At 36.2% G+C, this 14,218-nt stretch overlaps 1 protein-coding gene and 1 long non-coding RNA gene across 2 annotated transcripts; one reads left to right on the top strand and one right to left on the bottom strand.

Moving 5' to 3' along the window:
* The first annotated feature begins 220 nt into the window (after positions 1-220).
* LOC122293473 lies at positions 221-1,291 on the top strand. The gene is made up of 2 exons (XM_043102052.1): positions 221-564; positions 904-1,291. The coding sequence occupies exons 1-2, from the start codon at positions 221-223 to the stop codon at positions 1,289-1,291; spliced, it is 732 nt and encodes a 243-aa protein (XP_042957986.1).
* Positions 1,292-9,895: 8,604 nt separating this feature from the next.
* LOC122293257 lies at positions 9,896-10,603 on the bottom strand. Its single transcript, XR_006237225.1, has 2 exons — positions 10,511-10,603; positions 9,896-10,129 (listed from the first exon to the last, which is right to left on the bottom strand). It is a non-coding gene; the product is annotated as an uncharacterized LOC122293257 (long non-coding RNA).
* Between the last annotated feature and the right edge of the window lie 3,615 nt (positions 10,604-14,218).

The following is a 14,218-nucleotide window of genomic DNA, read 5'->3' as shown; positions in this document are numbered from 1 at the left end:
GGACATTTGTGGAGCTGTGAACCTCTTCACAGCTTGGGTGACATCTAATTTTTTTTTTCCTTTTTTTGCTTATTTTACTTTTTGCTTTATTTTTTTTGTTTTTGTTTGTATGACTGGTTGGACTAGGGACCAAACCTCTCGATTATTTAGGACAGAATCACTATCATCTTTTAACTCTGCATCTCTTTCTCTTGAATTATCTTCTGACACTCATAGCACCATGGCTGAAAATGAGAATCATGATAGGGAAATGGTGAATCAAAACAGGACACTTAGAGATTATTTGCAACCTGTCAGAACTGGCACACCCTCATGCATAATTCAACCTTTGAATGCAAACAATTTTAATTTCAAACCTGGAATTATTCCATTAATTCCACATTTTCATGGCATGGATTCTGAGAACCCTTATTTGTATATCAAAGAATTTGAAGAGGTTTGTTCTATATTCATGGACCGGACTTGCACTGAGGAGGTTATAAGGCTTAAGTTGTTCCCATTTTCTTTAAAAGATAAAGCTAAAACATGGTTGAATTCATTGAGACCTAGTACCATAGGTACATGGCAAGAGATGCAAGCAGGATTTTTGAAAAAATTCTTCCCAATACATAGGATAAATGCTTTGAAAAGACAGATCATGAATTATTCTCAAAAGGATTCTGAAACTTTTTATCAATGTTGGGAAAGGTTTAAAGATCTATTAGATTCATGCCCACACCATGGTTATGAACATTGGCGTGTGATTAGTTTTTTTTATGAAAGTTTGGCACCTAAAATGCTCCAATTTGTACAAACCATGTGTAATGGAGAATTTTTTGACAAAGAGCCTGATGAGGTATTTGAATATTTTGATTATCTTGCTGAAAATGCCCAATCTTGGGACACAACTGATGTGCATGATAGGTCTAGGCAAGTTGAGTCTACTCATGGGAAATATACTGTAAATGAAGATGATGATTTGCGTGCTAAATTAACCTTGCTGTCTAGAAAAGTGGAAGCCATGGAATTGAAGAAAGTGAAGGAAGTGCATGCTGTCCCTAAATTTTCTGAGAAGTGTGGCATATGTGAGGATCATGGGCATTCAACTAATGAATGTCCCATGATCCCTGCTTTCAAAGAAGTATTGTTGGACCAATCTAATGCTGTAAACATGATACATAAACCATATTCTGGTCCTAATTCTAATTCTTATAATCCAGGATGGAGGAGTCACCCAAATTTCAGTTGGAGGGGTGACCAGCATGTAGCTCCAGCAACCTTGGCTCCGGGGCCCTCTCAACTCGCAATTTAAGCACCTCCAATGCAAAAGAAGGGACTTGAAGATACAGTTCAGCAGCTGAGTGTGACACTTCAACAATTCATGCAAGGTCAAGCAACACTCAACAACCAGAATTCATTGGCAATTAATGACATAAGGAGTTCCCTCACAAGGCTGACTACATCTTTAAGTACCCAAGAGAAAGGTAAATTTCCTGCACAGTCACAACCAAATCCACAAGGGCAACCTCATCAATTGCAAGCAATAAGTGAGAATCCTAACTTAAAGTCGGTCAAAGCGATGACTACTTTAAGAAGCGGTAAGGTGGTAGATATTCCAGCACATGAGCCATACAATTCTGGTAAGGTTTCTAACCCTTCTAATAAAGATAGAGAGCATGTGTCTGATGAGCATGAGAAAATTCATTGTCCTATACCTGCTCCTTTTCCTCAACGATTAGTTCCGTTGCATAAAGATAAGCATCTTGCTGAAATTCTTGAGGTTTTTAGGCAAGTTAGGATTAACATCCCTTTGTTAGATTCTATTCAGTAAATTCCTGCCTATGCAAAATTTTTAAAGGATCTATGCACTGTGAAAAGAAAATTAAATGTGCATAAGAAAGCTTTTCTTACTGAGCAGGTTAGTGCTATCATTCAGAGTAATACACCACCTAAATACAAGGAGCCTGGAGCGCCTACGATTGCTTGCGTGATAGGAAATTCAAAAATTGGTCACGCTTTGTTGGATCTTGGTTCAAGTGTCAATTTATTGCCTTACACGGTGTATGAACAACTTGGTTTAGGTGAACTGAAATCCACACCTATCATTTTGCAACTTGCTGATAGATCTATAAAAATGCCTAGGGGTATAGTTGAGGATGTTTTGGTTCAAGTTGATAAATTTTACTATCCTGTGGATTTTGTGGTGCTTGATATGAACTTGTCAACTCCATCTACTTTCCAAGCTCCTGTAATTCTTGGTAGACCATTTCTTGCTACATCTGATGCATTAATTAATTGTAGAAGTGGAATTTTGAAATTGAGTTTTGGAAACATGACATTGGAGCTGAATATCTTTAATACTTGCAGGCAACCTCAGGATTTAGAAGAAGTTAAGGAAGTTAATTTGCTGGAAAATATCCTTGATGAGGACTTTTGCTTGAATCTTCCTTCTACTGATTTACATTTGTCATTAGAAAGTGTGCTAAGTGATGTAAATATACTTGATGATACTTCTAATGTTTCTTTCGCAGGAACCGGGCATGGGGTGCCTTGGCAACCAATGTTTGCAAAGTCACCACCTTGGGCAGCACCCATAAAACCATCTTCAGATGACAGACACCATCTGATTGGAGCACTCAAGACACTCGAAAATTCAAATCTGAGGTTGAATAATTTTTTTTATGATGACCTTCACTTGTTTAAATATTGCTCTGACCAAATGTTTTGAAGATGTTTAGCCAACAAACACATCCAAAGTAAGATTTTTGATCCTGGTAAGTTAAGGTCTCGATAGAGTGGGCCGTACATTGTAAAGACCGTTCATCCTCATGGCGCAGTAGACATTGTCAATCCGAAGAACGGTAATAGCTTCACTGTCAACGGACAACGTCTAAAGTCATTTCTGAAGGTCTTTGATCCACATGATGAGATCTTGCTTGTGCAAGACCCCAGGGAAGTGTTTTAAGTTGTTTTTCCTTCTTTACAGTTTTCTTTACTTGCTTTGTTTTTTTATTTGTTCGTTTGCTTTGTGGACTGAAGAAAACGGTGCGTTAGTAGACACTGTAGATAGTTGAAAAAAATAATTGGATCCGTCCGTGACCTGACAAGTGTGGCTGGAGATTTGAAAAAAATCGCCTGATGTTGTTGACAAACGAGATTGAAGGCTCCGAGTTCTAAGAAATGTCATTTTCACCGAAAAAAAAAATCACATTACTCTTTGACTTGGATGATAGCTCGTCTGGTTCTTTATGCTATCTCTATAAAATCAGTCATGAAGTTCATCCAATCCGCATCAAGTTTTCTTCTCATCTCTATAACTCATCTGCATTCTGTCAACATTCTCGTTTTAAGCCTTCTATTCCTTTGTCAATGGCTCATTCTTCTAATATTTCTCTAGATCCATCCATGAGACATTCTGCATCTCAACCTCCTGTCCTTTCTGCAGCTACCATTGGTGCCATGTTGCAACAAGAGAATAATAGTATGGCTAATAAGTCAGACTCCGATACTATCTACGACTTGGTGAGTCTTGGGACTCGCTACTCATCCTCTATTGTTGCTTTTTTCCAGCGGGTACAAGCCAAAAACCATGAGGTTGAAAGGCTTAAAGAACAAATTGTTGTACTTCAATGAATTGTTCAAGAGTCTCACATAAGGGAAGGAATCATTCGGCAGAAGAATAAACAATTGAAATCTCTATTAGATTCTTCATTCCGCTTGCCAGTTCCCATGGATAGGAATGACATGATATTGTATGAAGAGAATAAGCGTCTCAAACATGAGGCTAAGAATCTCAAGTTTATGTAAAAGTAAAAAAAAAAAAAAAATTCTTTTTCTTTCTTGCTTGTTTTGCATTTTGTTTATTTTGTTTTGAGTCCACTACTCTGGAGGATCCTGCTTATTAGAATTAATTTCTGATTTTTCATTATATATACCGTATTTGTTTGTTTTGTTTTTCTTTCTTTTGCTTTTTGTGTTTTTAACTTTGACAGAAATCTACTCCTTGTGTACGCTTGAATATCTCAGGTGAATTTTTTTCCTTCTCTGTTTAATCATTTTCGTCTCAATATATGTTCTACAGTGTTTATCTTGCTCCAATTCATGTCTGTATAACATACATCATCGAATATTCAATTGCTGAACATTGAGGACAATGTCACATTTAGTTGGGGGGAGGGTTTTCTGTTAAAAATGTGTTAAAATTCTGTTAAAAAATGTGTTAAAAAAAAAAAGAAGAAGATTTGTTGAGGTCATGAAACATGTGGAATGTAGTGCAAATATGAGTATATGTCAAAAGAGGGACTTATCCACTTTATTTAGTTATTAAATCAAGGGAAAAATGTTAAAAGTTTTGCTAAAACACACACAACACATACCTGGAAGGCCTAGAAAGACTACATTAAGTCATTGTTGGTTGATTTACACTTCAATTGTTTGAGACTCTAATGAACCATATCCTAATGGCTTAGGAAAAGATCTGAAATGAATTAAATGAGAAAAGGGACAAGCCAGGGATCCAAAAAAAAAATAAAATAAAATAAAAAATAAAAAAATAAAAAAATCCTTTAGGTAGACTAGTGGTAAGGGCTGACTTGTGAAAGTGTGGATAGGCGCACATTCATAGGTCCGATTCCCCACTAAGAAATCTAAAAACATAAAAAAATAAAAATTACATTTGTGTAGTGGAAAAGGCTGCCTATTACCGAGGTCCTTACAAAAAAAAAAGTAAGCGCTTTTCAAAGTGTAATGGAGTGAAAGCCGTCACTACAATGGTTTTGAATTAGAGTAAGACCATGTGGTTTTCTCACATTAGTTGTTGTGATTGAAACTGTTAATGTCTTTTGGTAGTCGATCTTGGAATTCTAACCCCATTTCCATGCACTTGAGAAAGCAAGTTTTGTTACATGTAATTCCCTTGGTTGATTAACTAAATTGTGTATAAATCTCTCAGTTGATACAAAATTCAGATTAATCTATCTCCAGTGTTCTTAAACTCAACAAGTCTATTTCATAGCATGTGATTTTTGGATTTTCTGAAATTGTAGTTGGTAATCTCACCTTTGCATGAATTCATTCGCTTTGTTTGCTAGAGTCTAGCAATAAGCTAGTTGGGGGGTGTGATAAAGGGTTCAAATTGCATAATTAAGTTGTTTAAATGAGTGATTTATTTTATCAAATAAGGATTGAACACTTAATTATGCATCAAATTCTAATATTGAATGTCAAATTAATTGATGCCAATATTTTATACACATAAAGTTCTATATTTGCCTTTTATAGAATTACATTTTTAATGTACTGCAGGGCATTTATGAAAATATTAAAAGAGAATAAAATCCAGCTGGATGAGGAGTAGGACAGCATATGAAATTAACACAAGATGAAGGGGCATTTCAGAATTTTCATAGAGAACATCACGCATAGACAGAGGGGCTGCTTCTATTTTATTTTATTTTTACTTTACTTTCATTTTTTTTTGGACGGCTGGAGGCTTCATTTCCAGGCCTAGGAGGAGAGTAGTTTTGAGTTTTATTTTTCTTTACTTTTCATTTAGACTTTTGGGGCGGCTGTTTTTGTTTTTTTTCTCTTGCACTTTACTTTTTCTTTTAGATAGGAGGCAGCAGGATATGTTTTGGAGACTTTTTTTTTTCATTTTGCTTTTTGGACTTCACGGCTGGAAGCTTTTGTCCAGGCCTAGGGTAGAGTAGTTGAGGGTGGAATTTAGTTTTTTCCTTACTTTTCGTTTAGGCAGGAGAGGGCGGCTGGATGCGAGTTCTTTTCTTATCCTTTTCATTTCGTTCGGGCAGCGGAGGCTTGGAGATGGGTTTTATCTTTTCATTGCTCTTAGTTCTTAGTTTTTTTTTTGCTTTAGTTCCAGGCTATTCGGCTGGTTTGCATTTTACTTTCTTGTTAGTTTAATCTCTTTCCAGACCTTAAGGAGCCGGCGGGAGGCTTGGACGCTGGGCTTGTTTTTTTCATTTCAGTTTTATTTTTTTTGTTATCCAATTTTACTTGTTAGTTCTTAGTTGCTGTCGGCTGGTTTCTTTACTTTTATGCATATTCATTATTTCGGCAGTTTATTTCTCTCTTATTTATTTTACTTCAGTTTTTAATAGACTCACAAATGCTTAGAGAGATTATCCATTTAGAAATGATAGGCTAGATTTTTGGACTTGAGATTCAATAAGTAACCTATGACTGATTTGGGGTAGTTTTTCTTCAATATTATGTGATTTCAATGATTAAATTGGTAGATGATATTTCAGTTTACATCTAGAAAGGATTGAAGTTCTTTGTTCTTGGTTTAGATTAGTTGTAGACGTAAAGGCACAATTAATACTTGAACAAGTAACAAGACTTTGATGGTTTTCTTTCATTTTTTTACAATTGTTATATAATCTGTCAAGTAGTTTTGTTAGACCAGAATTGTTGTTCATTGCTATATTATCCGACCATGACTTCTAGGAATAGGATCATGGTTGAGAGAATGTGAAAAGAGAAGTAAATCCATCTCCAAATCAGTGGGTGAAAATTGTATCCCAAGTGTTTGTTTTATTGTTTCTTACAAGTTTAATTCATTTGCTACACTTTGTTTTTCTAAACTTATTAGTTTTGGTAATTTTAGAAACATAGATTCACATTAATTTTCAACTTTCATAATCGATACATTTTTTTACACAAAGGAAATTTCACGAACGCTTTGATAACTCTTTGTCCCTGTGGAATACGATCCTGGACTCATCCTTGATACAACTTGACACTTCTACACTTGGAAGCACATTCGAAACCGAGTCACCTACTCAGCCAAAATATTTCCCAATGACCGACTCTCTCTCAACCGACCGACACACACCTTCTCATTCAAGCTCACGTTCACTACTCCCTCCTCCCTTCCTTTCGTCCAGCAATATATATATAGCTGCCTCAAGTCGGCGCCAAACGTGAAGTTCTTTCCTCCAAAAAAAAATAATATCCAATCAATTCTGCACCAACCGACTTCACATTCACACTCCCCACCGTCCGACTTTCTTCAAGAAAAATAAATCCCCGCCAATCAAACTCCATTCCTTTCCATCTGAATAGAACAAGGAAGATAAGATTAAATTGATGCCTCAAGCCAGACGTGACTTTCCAGTTAATAAAAATAATCAATTTCGCACCACCTAACGAAAGGTCTTCAACGTCAAAATCCACTTTTCTACATAAACAATTCACCGAACTAATCAGCCTCTTGTATACGCCTAGACTAGCATGCTCCTTCGCTTTCCGTAAATTCTAAAAATCCAGGCGTGCTTCTTTTTCTTCCGTCTTTTTTTTCTTTTTCAACATACGTGCCTTCGTGATTCATTCTCGCCGAAAATTGTTTTACGTTCAAAGTCATCTTTGTGTTTATTTTTTCAGCTACCCAAGTACACTGCTTCCTTCATTCTCTTTGTCTTATCTTCTGCATGTTTCTTTGTATTTCCTCTCAATTAGTATGTGCTTTTGGTCAAATGTTTCAACCGGATCCCATGTGAATTTTATTTAAGCTGAAAATAAGGAGAGAAAAATAACACTCAAAAATAAATTAAAAGAAAAATAGATTATCAAAAATATATTATATTTGTGAGGAAATATTGTCTAATTAAATCATAGTTATAAAATTAAGCATAAACGTGATATCAATCAATTAAAAATCACAACTCGTATTTATGCTTATTAACCCTTTTTCCATCTAAAACCAATAATAGTGTTATGAAGAATTTAAAATACATTGATTTTAAATAGCTAAAATATACAATATTTCAGCCCAATCATTTATGCAAGCGGGCGTTCATTGTAATTATAAGTTACTCATAGGTGATAAAAGGGGATGAGATACAGGTGTCTCTGGCGAGACACGTGTACCAGACAGGTTTACCATATGTAATGGGTAATCTGTCCTAATCATGGTTACATGGTGTCTTAGCCCTAGAGTTGGCTTAATTCATGTAGCCTGACTGGATGGGAATGAGGATTTAGTATGGGTTAGGATACATGAAGGTAGTAATGGGTAAGTAGCCTAAGGTTGGGACGCATGACTCTGTCGGTCGGAATCATGTGTCGGATTGTGGAAATAGAAGTACGAGACGGAGGTCTTAGTGTCTTAACCCTAAGGTGAATCACGAAGGTTCACTTTAAGGAATAAGACTTCGAAGGTTTTAGCATAGTAAATGGCACGTAAGAGCTCATGGATGGACAAAGAGTGCTCCAAGTGAGGCATAGTTCTATTTTTAAAATAGTTACTTATGCATTAGATGGATAATGACGTAAGGTTATGTATATGCATGTAGGTTGCCATCTGACACGCACAAGAATGGACTGCATGGATTGAGTATGGCATGAAGTCCAGGTAAGTATTACGTTCATACTCTTCTAGAGTTTTTTCGATATACAAACGAAGAAGAAGACGAAAGCTTTGCTCAAAAAGGAAAACGGAACTTTTCTCCACGAATACACATTTTACAAAAGAAGAAACAAAACGTAAATTTTCAAGTATAAATACGTAGCAGCCTTCCTTGGCAGCCCCTTTTTACGCACCCAAAGTATGTACATGTATGCATGTGAATGAATGCTATAAGTAGTACGTATTGTATGTACGTTCACGAAAAGGAAACGAAACGAAGCTTTAAAAGACGTAAGAACTGTTAAGGAATGTGAGGACTGAAACTGAAATGAAAAGAAAGAAAACAATTTTTTTTAATAACTCTCTCTCTCTCTCTCTCCCCTAAAAACACTAAAATAGAGTACAGTTTTTACGGCGCTCGAAAATCACCTTAACAAGATGCAAAACCGTGGCTAAAGTCATTAAGCCACGGTTTTCAGCTCGCAGACGAAACGCCAGAATCCAAGCGTGACATCTGCCCTGTTCTTCGTTGCAACGGAGCCGCCGAAGAATTCCTTCTCTTCCTGTCGATCTACCTGCCGATAAAGCTGCCAATAGTACTGCCGAAAATGTTGTCTGCCCCGGTCGAAATCTCGCCAATAAGGTCTGCTGGACTCCCTGCGAGAAATCTGCTCGTCGCTCAAGTGGGGGTCTCTTCGGCGATTTCAGACCCGCTGAAGAATTCATCGGCAACTGAAATCTCACCGGCGTTCTGCTTCCTCTCGAGATTCAAGCACCCTAAAACTTTTGGCGCTGTATTTATTGCCGCGCTTTTAGAGACAGGCATGTTCTGCAGCAATATGCTCGCCGGGGTATTGACGTTAGTTTTCAGCAGCCCAATTCTTGACAACTTACGGCATTTGACTGGTCACCGCAGCAAAAATTGTCAATTTCTTGCCATTCCAGATTATTCGGATGCTAGGTATAAAATTTCTAGCGATGATTTTTTCCCCAAAATTTCTGGTTAATCTCGCATATCCTGATGAAATTTGGGTGCAAATTTACAAGCTCATGAATATTTAGGTCCATCATTTTAAATACTTCCAGTGTCAATTGTTAAATTTCTGGGATTGGATGAGATCATGGTTCTCCCAAATCGACACCCAGAGTTAAATTTGGATGGATTATTTCAAATTAAGAGACGTAAAATGAGTTGCATGTATAAACATCTACATTGAAGCTTTGACCTGTCTGGAACTATACTTCTCTGTTTTATCACATTGGGCTTGCACAATATAACTTAATTTTCATACACAATCATATACATATCCTGATCAAATTTATTGTTGGGCTGGTTTTGCATGTGTATATATATATATATATATATTTTTTACTCGAATCTGGTGTAAACATGATATATATCAGCACATATAGGCTTATTCCAGAGTTATCAGACACACACAGGAGATTGTGTATAGGACTATATAGCTAAATTATATACCATACAATTGTAGAAATGTGTAGATGGAACAGTCATGATATATATCATTAACAGAGATACCATAAGCAGTATGTCAAACATCTCAGCTAGAATTTAACATTTCATTCAGATTTGTCCATAACTTAGTTTAGCAGTGATATTAACATTCTCATCCATACTTGCTATTTCAACATGCCAGCAGTCCTACTATATACAATATACATGTACATACCCCCACCATTTTGAGGAAAATTTAAACTTAAAGTTCTTTATGGGTCTTCGGTAGCACATCCAAACAATCTTCCTGATTTTGGCAAAATATTGACCTGTTTCAATGCACAACAAATAAGAGAAATTACTGTCCATCCAAATACACTACTGAAGGCAGAAAAATGAGTGTCACTTTTAATATGATCATGCATAAGCAAGAATGTTAATAAAATAACTTCTTAAATAACTAGCCATTGTCATCCAACTGCCATGACATGATGTACAAATAAGCTCTTTTACTGAATGTGCTTGGCAGCCTAAAATTGTGTACAAAATGATTGCTCCATCACCAGGAAAAAATGGAGCTTGTTTCCTTCATTACCCGGTCATACATATTCTGCATGCATGTGTCTCCTAGAAGGGACTTGTTGACCTTAAATATATTTTGATGCTACTTCTTTTATGGGATTTGATGGATTTAAATTTTGGAACCTTACTTTTCACTTTTGCTCTGATCAACCTCTCAAGCACTACCACCTTCATAGGGAAGCAAGAATCTGATCCATGTATTTTTCCATGAAAATAGCCCTGTCATCATTTGAGTTAACAATAGCTATATGGTTAGTAAATAAGTGATTAAACTTAATTATTAGTAGCTATATTTCACCATATCTCTAGAGCACTATAACAACTATGTTTTGCAATAACACTAGTATGTAATTGAAAGCATTAACTTGGCTAAAAACGTCTTCACAGGGCAGTTGGGTATAACTTTAACCCAAATCTGCCCATATGCCTACCCTCCATGTTTTTAAATACCAACTTGTTTAATTTATATGACTCAATTATATAAACATGCAGCAGGATTTTCACTTAATTGTTCTTAAACCTCCCAACAACAACCACAAGTAACTCTATGGCATTGTTAATATTGCAAACAGATTTTGTATTACAAGATTTGCATGAAATCAAACAACCTTGGAAAGTAATGTCCTGGAAATGTCACTTTAATTATGAAAATGTAAGGGTCAGCGAATCTCTCATGGATTGCCTCTGCCCAACAACATCTTTAAGTATAACATGCATAATAATTGACAGTAATTTGAAACCACCTTACCTCCCATGATCCTTGACCCTTTCTAGCAACATATTCAAAGTATAGTCAGTACTTTTCAAAAGTATTATTGCATAATCAGCCACCCCAACACACCTTCATCAAAAGTTAGTACTAAGGTGTAGGTCAAAAGTTCAAAAAAATAAAAATTAACTGCTGGCATGCACAAAAATGACTATGGGTCTGCAGCTTGAGTCTCTATTCGAGACTCAAACTGATTTGTCTCCACTTCTGACATTCGCATGTTTACACGTTGCTCATAATCCCGCATATGCTCCTTCATAGCAGCGAAACCACCTTCAATATCTTGAAGTCGATTTTGGTAATACTCTGCACTTTTCCTATTTGCTTCATTTTCTTCGGCAAGCCTTTCATACTCCTCATTGGATACTCCAGCCACTTTAGTTTATTCGGGCATAACAGAGTGGCCCATCCCTCTAGAATACCCTGACCTATGTCCCAATACCTCCCTAAATATATTGCTGAAGCTTCATCTATGCGAGCCTCGGGCTCTTTGGCATTCATCAATTGAACCATCTGATTCTGTGGCCAAAACAGGTGAAACCATTACCATCAACCATAACCAACAGCATAGTCACATGGAGTACCCATTAATCTTGTGCTAATACTAAACACATAGGCACACACTATGTGTTTATCAACCATATACCAAACTCCTAAAAATACATTAATAAGAATGGCATGTCCTTATGGATAAATAATTTGGAGCTCACATAATTTTCTTCTATAGTTGGTGTGATAAACCTTCCCTTTTTATTCGACCAATGCACATCTTTGTAGAAATCAATAAGATTCTTGTCCTTCTACATGAACATATAGGCATGCCAATCACATTAGCTGGGGTTTCCAAATTATGTTTAATATATTCAACCACAACATCTAGGATGTCTTAAAGTGTCAATACCTTCTTTTCCATTAGTACAACAAACGAAGTCCTTCCGCTTGTGTGGTTGACCGTTTGTTTATGCCTATTTTCCTTATTTTGGCTAGACATTTTTTGCAACAAAACAGAAAATCATCATGAGGATATTTCAATAATTGAATCAGTTGCCAACACCTTAAGTGAAACTTTAAGATACTACAGCCAAGTGGATGTGGGAAATAGATTTTAGTCGCACCCAGATTTTCGTATGATAAACAGCCACTCCTTTTATTGCAGAAAATGTGAATCTATTTCCCACAAACAATCACATATGCTTACCTTGAAGTCATCACTCGCCCACCGATTGCATAACCACTCCCAAATTGGCTTCTCTACCAACCCACCTCCATGAGCTAGTGCCTCCTCGTGTGATGCATAAGTCTTGTATTTGAGGTGTAGCTTGTAATGAAACGCGTTATATGCACGAGATAGCTGACTTGTGACTGTCCGACGATGATTTTTCTTCGTCCAATCCAAGACAAAGTCAGCCTATCAATGCCATAAATTGTTAAAAACCCATTTATGGCCATCTTAAAACATCTCACTATTTACCAAGTCTTTGGTAATAGAAACCCAACTGTTTTGAACTAAAACAGTACTAATGCAACACATTAGTACTGTCATTTTCTGCAGTTGGGTAGCTATGTTCCATTGCTAAGATTAATTGAAATAACTCATGCAAAAAAACATGATGTAGATGTCTACCAACTTTTGTGTCACATTCACAGAAAATGTCAGACTATATATGCTGTTGATGCAACAAAGCATGTACAAAACACTCAGCCTTTAATTCAAAGTGTTTTCGATTGCTAAATATGTTTAAAAAACTCATTGAAGCAAAAATCATCGATTTATTTCACATCTCATACTCACATTCAGTTGAGTTTTTTTAATCAATTATAATACCCTGCCCTGTACCATTACAGCACAGCGTTTGAATGTGAGTTAACTGTTTACGCCCATGTCCCCATTAATTTTTCCACACATACAGCATGCAATAAACTAATTTCGTACTCTTATTATATATGTAGATTTATATACTCATATTCAAAATCCCATCATATTATATCAAGAAATAGATGGAAAGCCATACTCGAACACGTTCAATAAGTTCCTCTTTTTCCTTTTCATCCACGACACTCCAGCTAACGTGCCTCATTTCTGCATAGTGCTTGATGATCCAGGTCACCCTCATAGTGTATACTGTTCTTTTGTTGCATGATGGCCCTATCTTGCCATCTTTTATCTCAAGTGGTATCTTGCCATATTTTCGCATTCTCTCAAAATTTGTCCCCTTCGCTACACCCCTACCACGTTTACTAGTGTTTGGTACTAACATAGCAACACAAACAGTGAGACCACCATGTATAAATCATATCCTAAGGTGTTAATGAATAGAGAAATAAAACTGTGGAAAAGTTTATACTTACCCTCAACTATTGTATTCGCCTTTGCAGGAGTACAAGGAGGCAATAGTGATGAAGGTATATTATCTGGACCTTGAGTGGAGTCATCACTGTCCATGGCAGCTTCATCTCTCAAAGTCCATGCTTGGTGTTCAAATTGTGGGTGTCGTTGTTATGTTGCAGGTAAAACCCGTCCTCTGAGGCCAGTAGCTATTCCTCTGCCCCTCTCTCTCACAATGTGATTCATCTCTGCTGCATGCACATAATATGTTTGAATATACTAAGCTTGTTATAAAGTCAGTATAACAATACTAACACATCTGGATGAAATGTTGTTTTGAGGTTGATTTATGAGTGTTATTATCTTTTTACTCATCTATGCTGTTAAAAGTAATAAACACTTTTAGTTATTTCACTTACAATAGCATCACTTTTATATTTGATTGTATTTCAAATATTTGGAATTAAAAGATACTCCCATATTGCATGTTTCTCTCCTATACTCCCATATGTTGTGTTACTCTCCTATACTTCTTTTTTTAAGCTTACTAAATTTTTTAGGGATGAATGGGAGAAAAACTTGATGTACAACAGAAATGAGATTTATTACAGTGAAAATGAAGTTTCAAGTGAGTTCTCATTTAATTGAAGATCTCTCTCTCCACCTATGGGTATTGATTATAGCGGAGAAAAAGGGACAGGACCTATGGGTAAGTTTCCTATAAATTTTCTTTCATTAAAA

This window comes from Carya illinoinensis, chromosome 14 (genome assembly GCF_018687715.1).
Source record: "Carya illinoinensis cultivar Pawnee chromosome 14, C.illinoinensisPawnee_v1, whole genome shotgun sequence".
NCBI lineage: Eukaryota > Viridiplantae > Streptophyta > Magnoliopsida > Fagales > Juglandaceae > Carya > Carya illinoinensis.
The sequence above is the reverse complement of the archived record's forward strand: the minus strand, read 5'-3'. Positions and strand labels throughout refer to the sequence as shown.

Excerpts from the sequence above, each read along its gene's own strand:
- LOC122293473 (XM_043102052.1), top strand. The coding sequence starts at position 221 with ATGGCTGAAAATGAGAATCATGATAGGGAAATGGTGAATCAAAACAGG. Across the intron at positions 565-903 it reads CCTAGTACCATAGGTACATG|GTCTAGGCAAGTTGAGTCTA; the intron begins GCAAGAGATGCA and ends TGTGCATGATAG.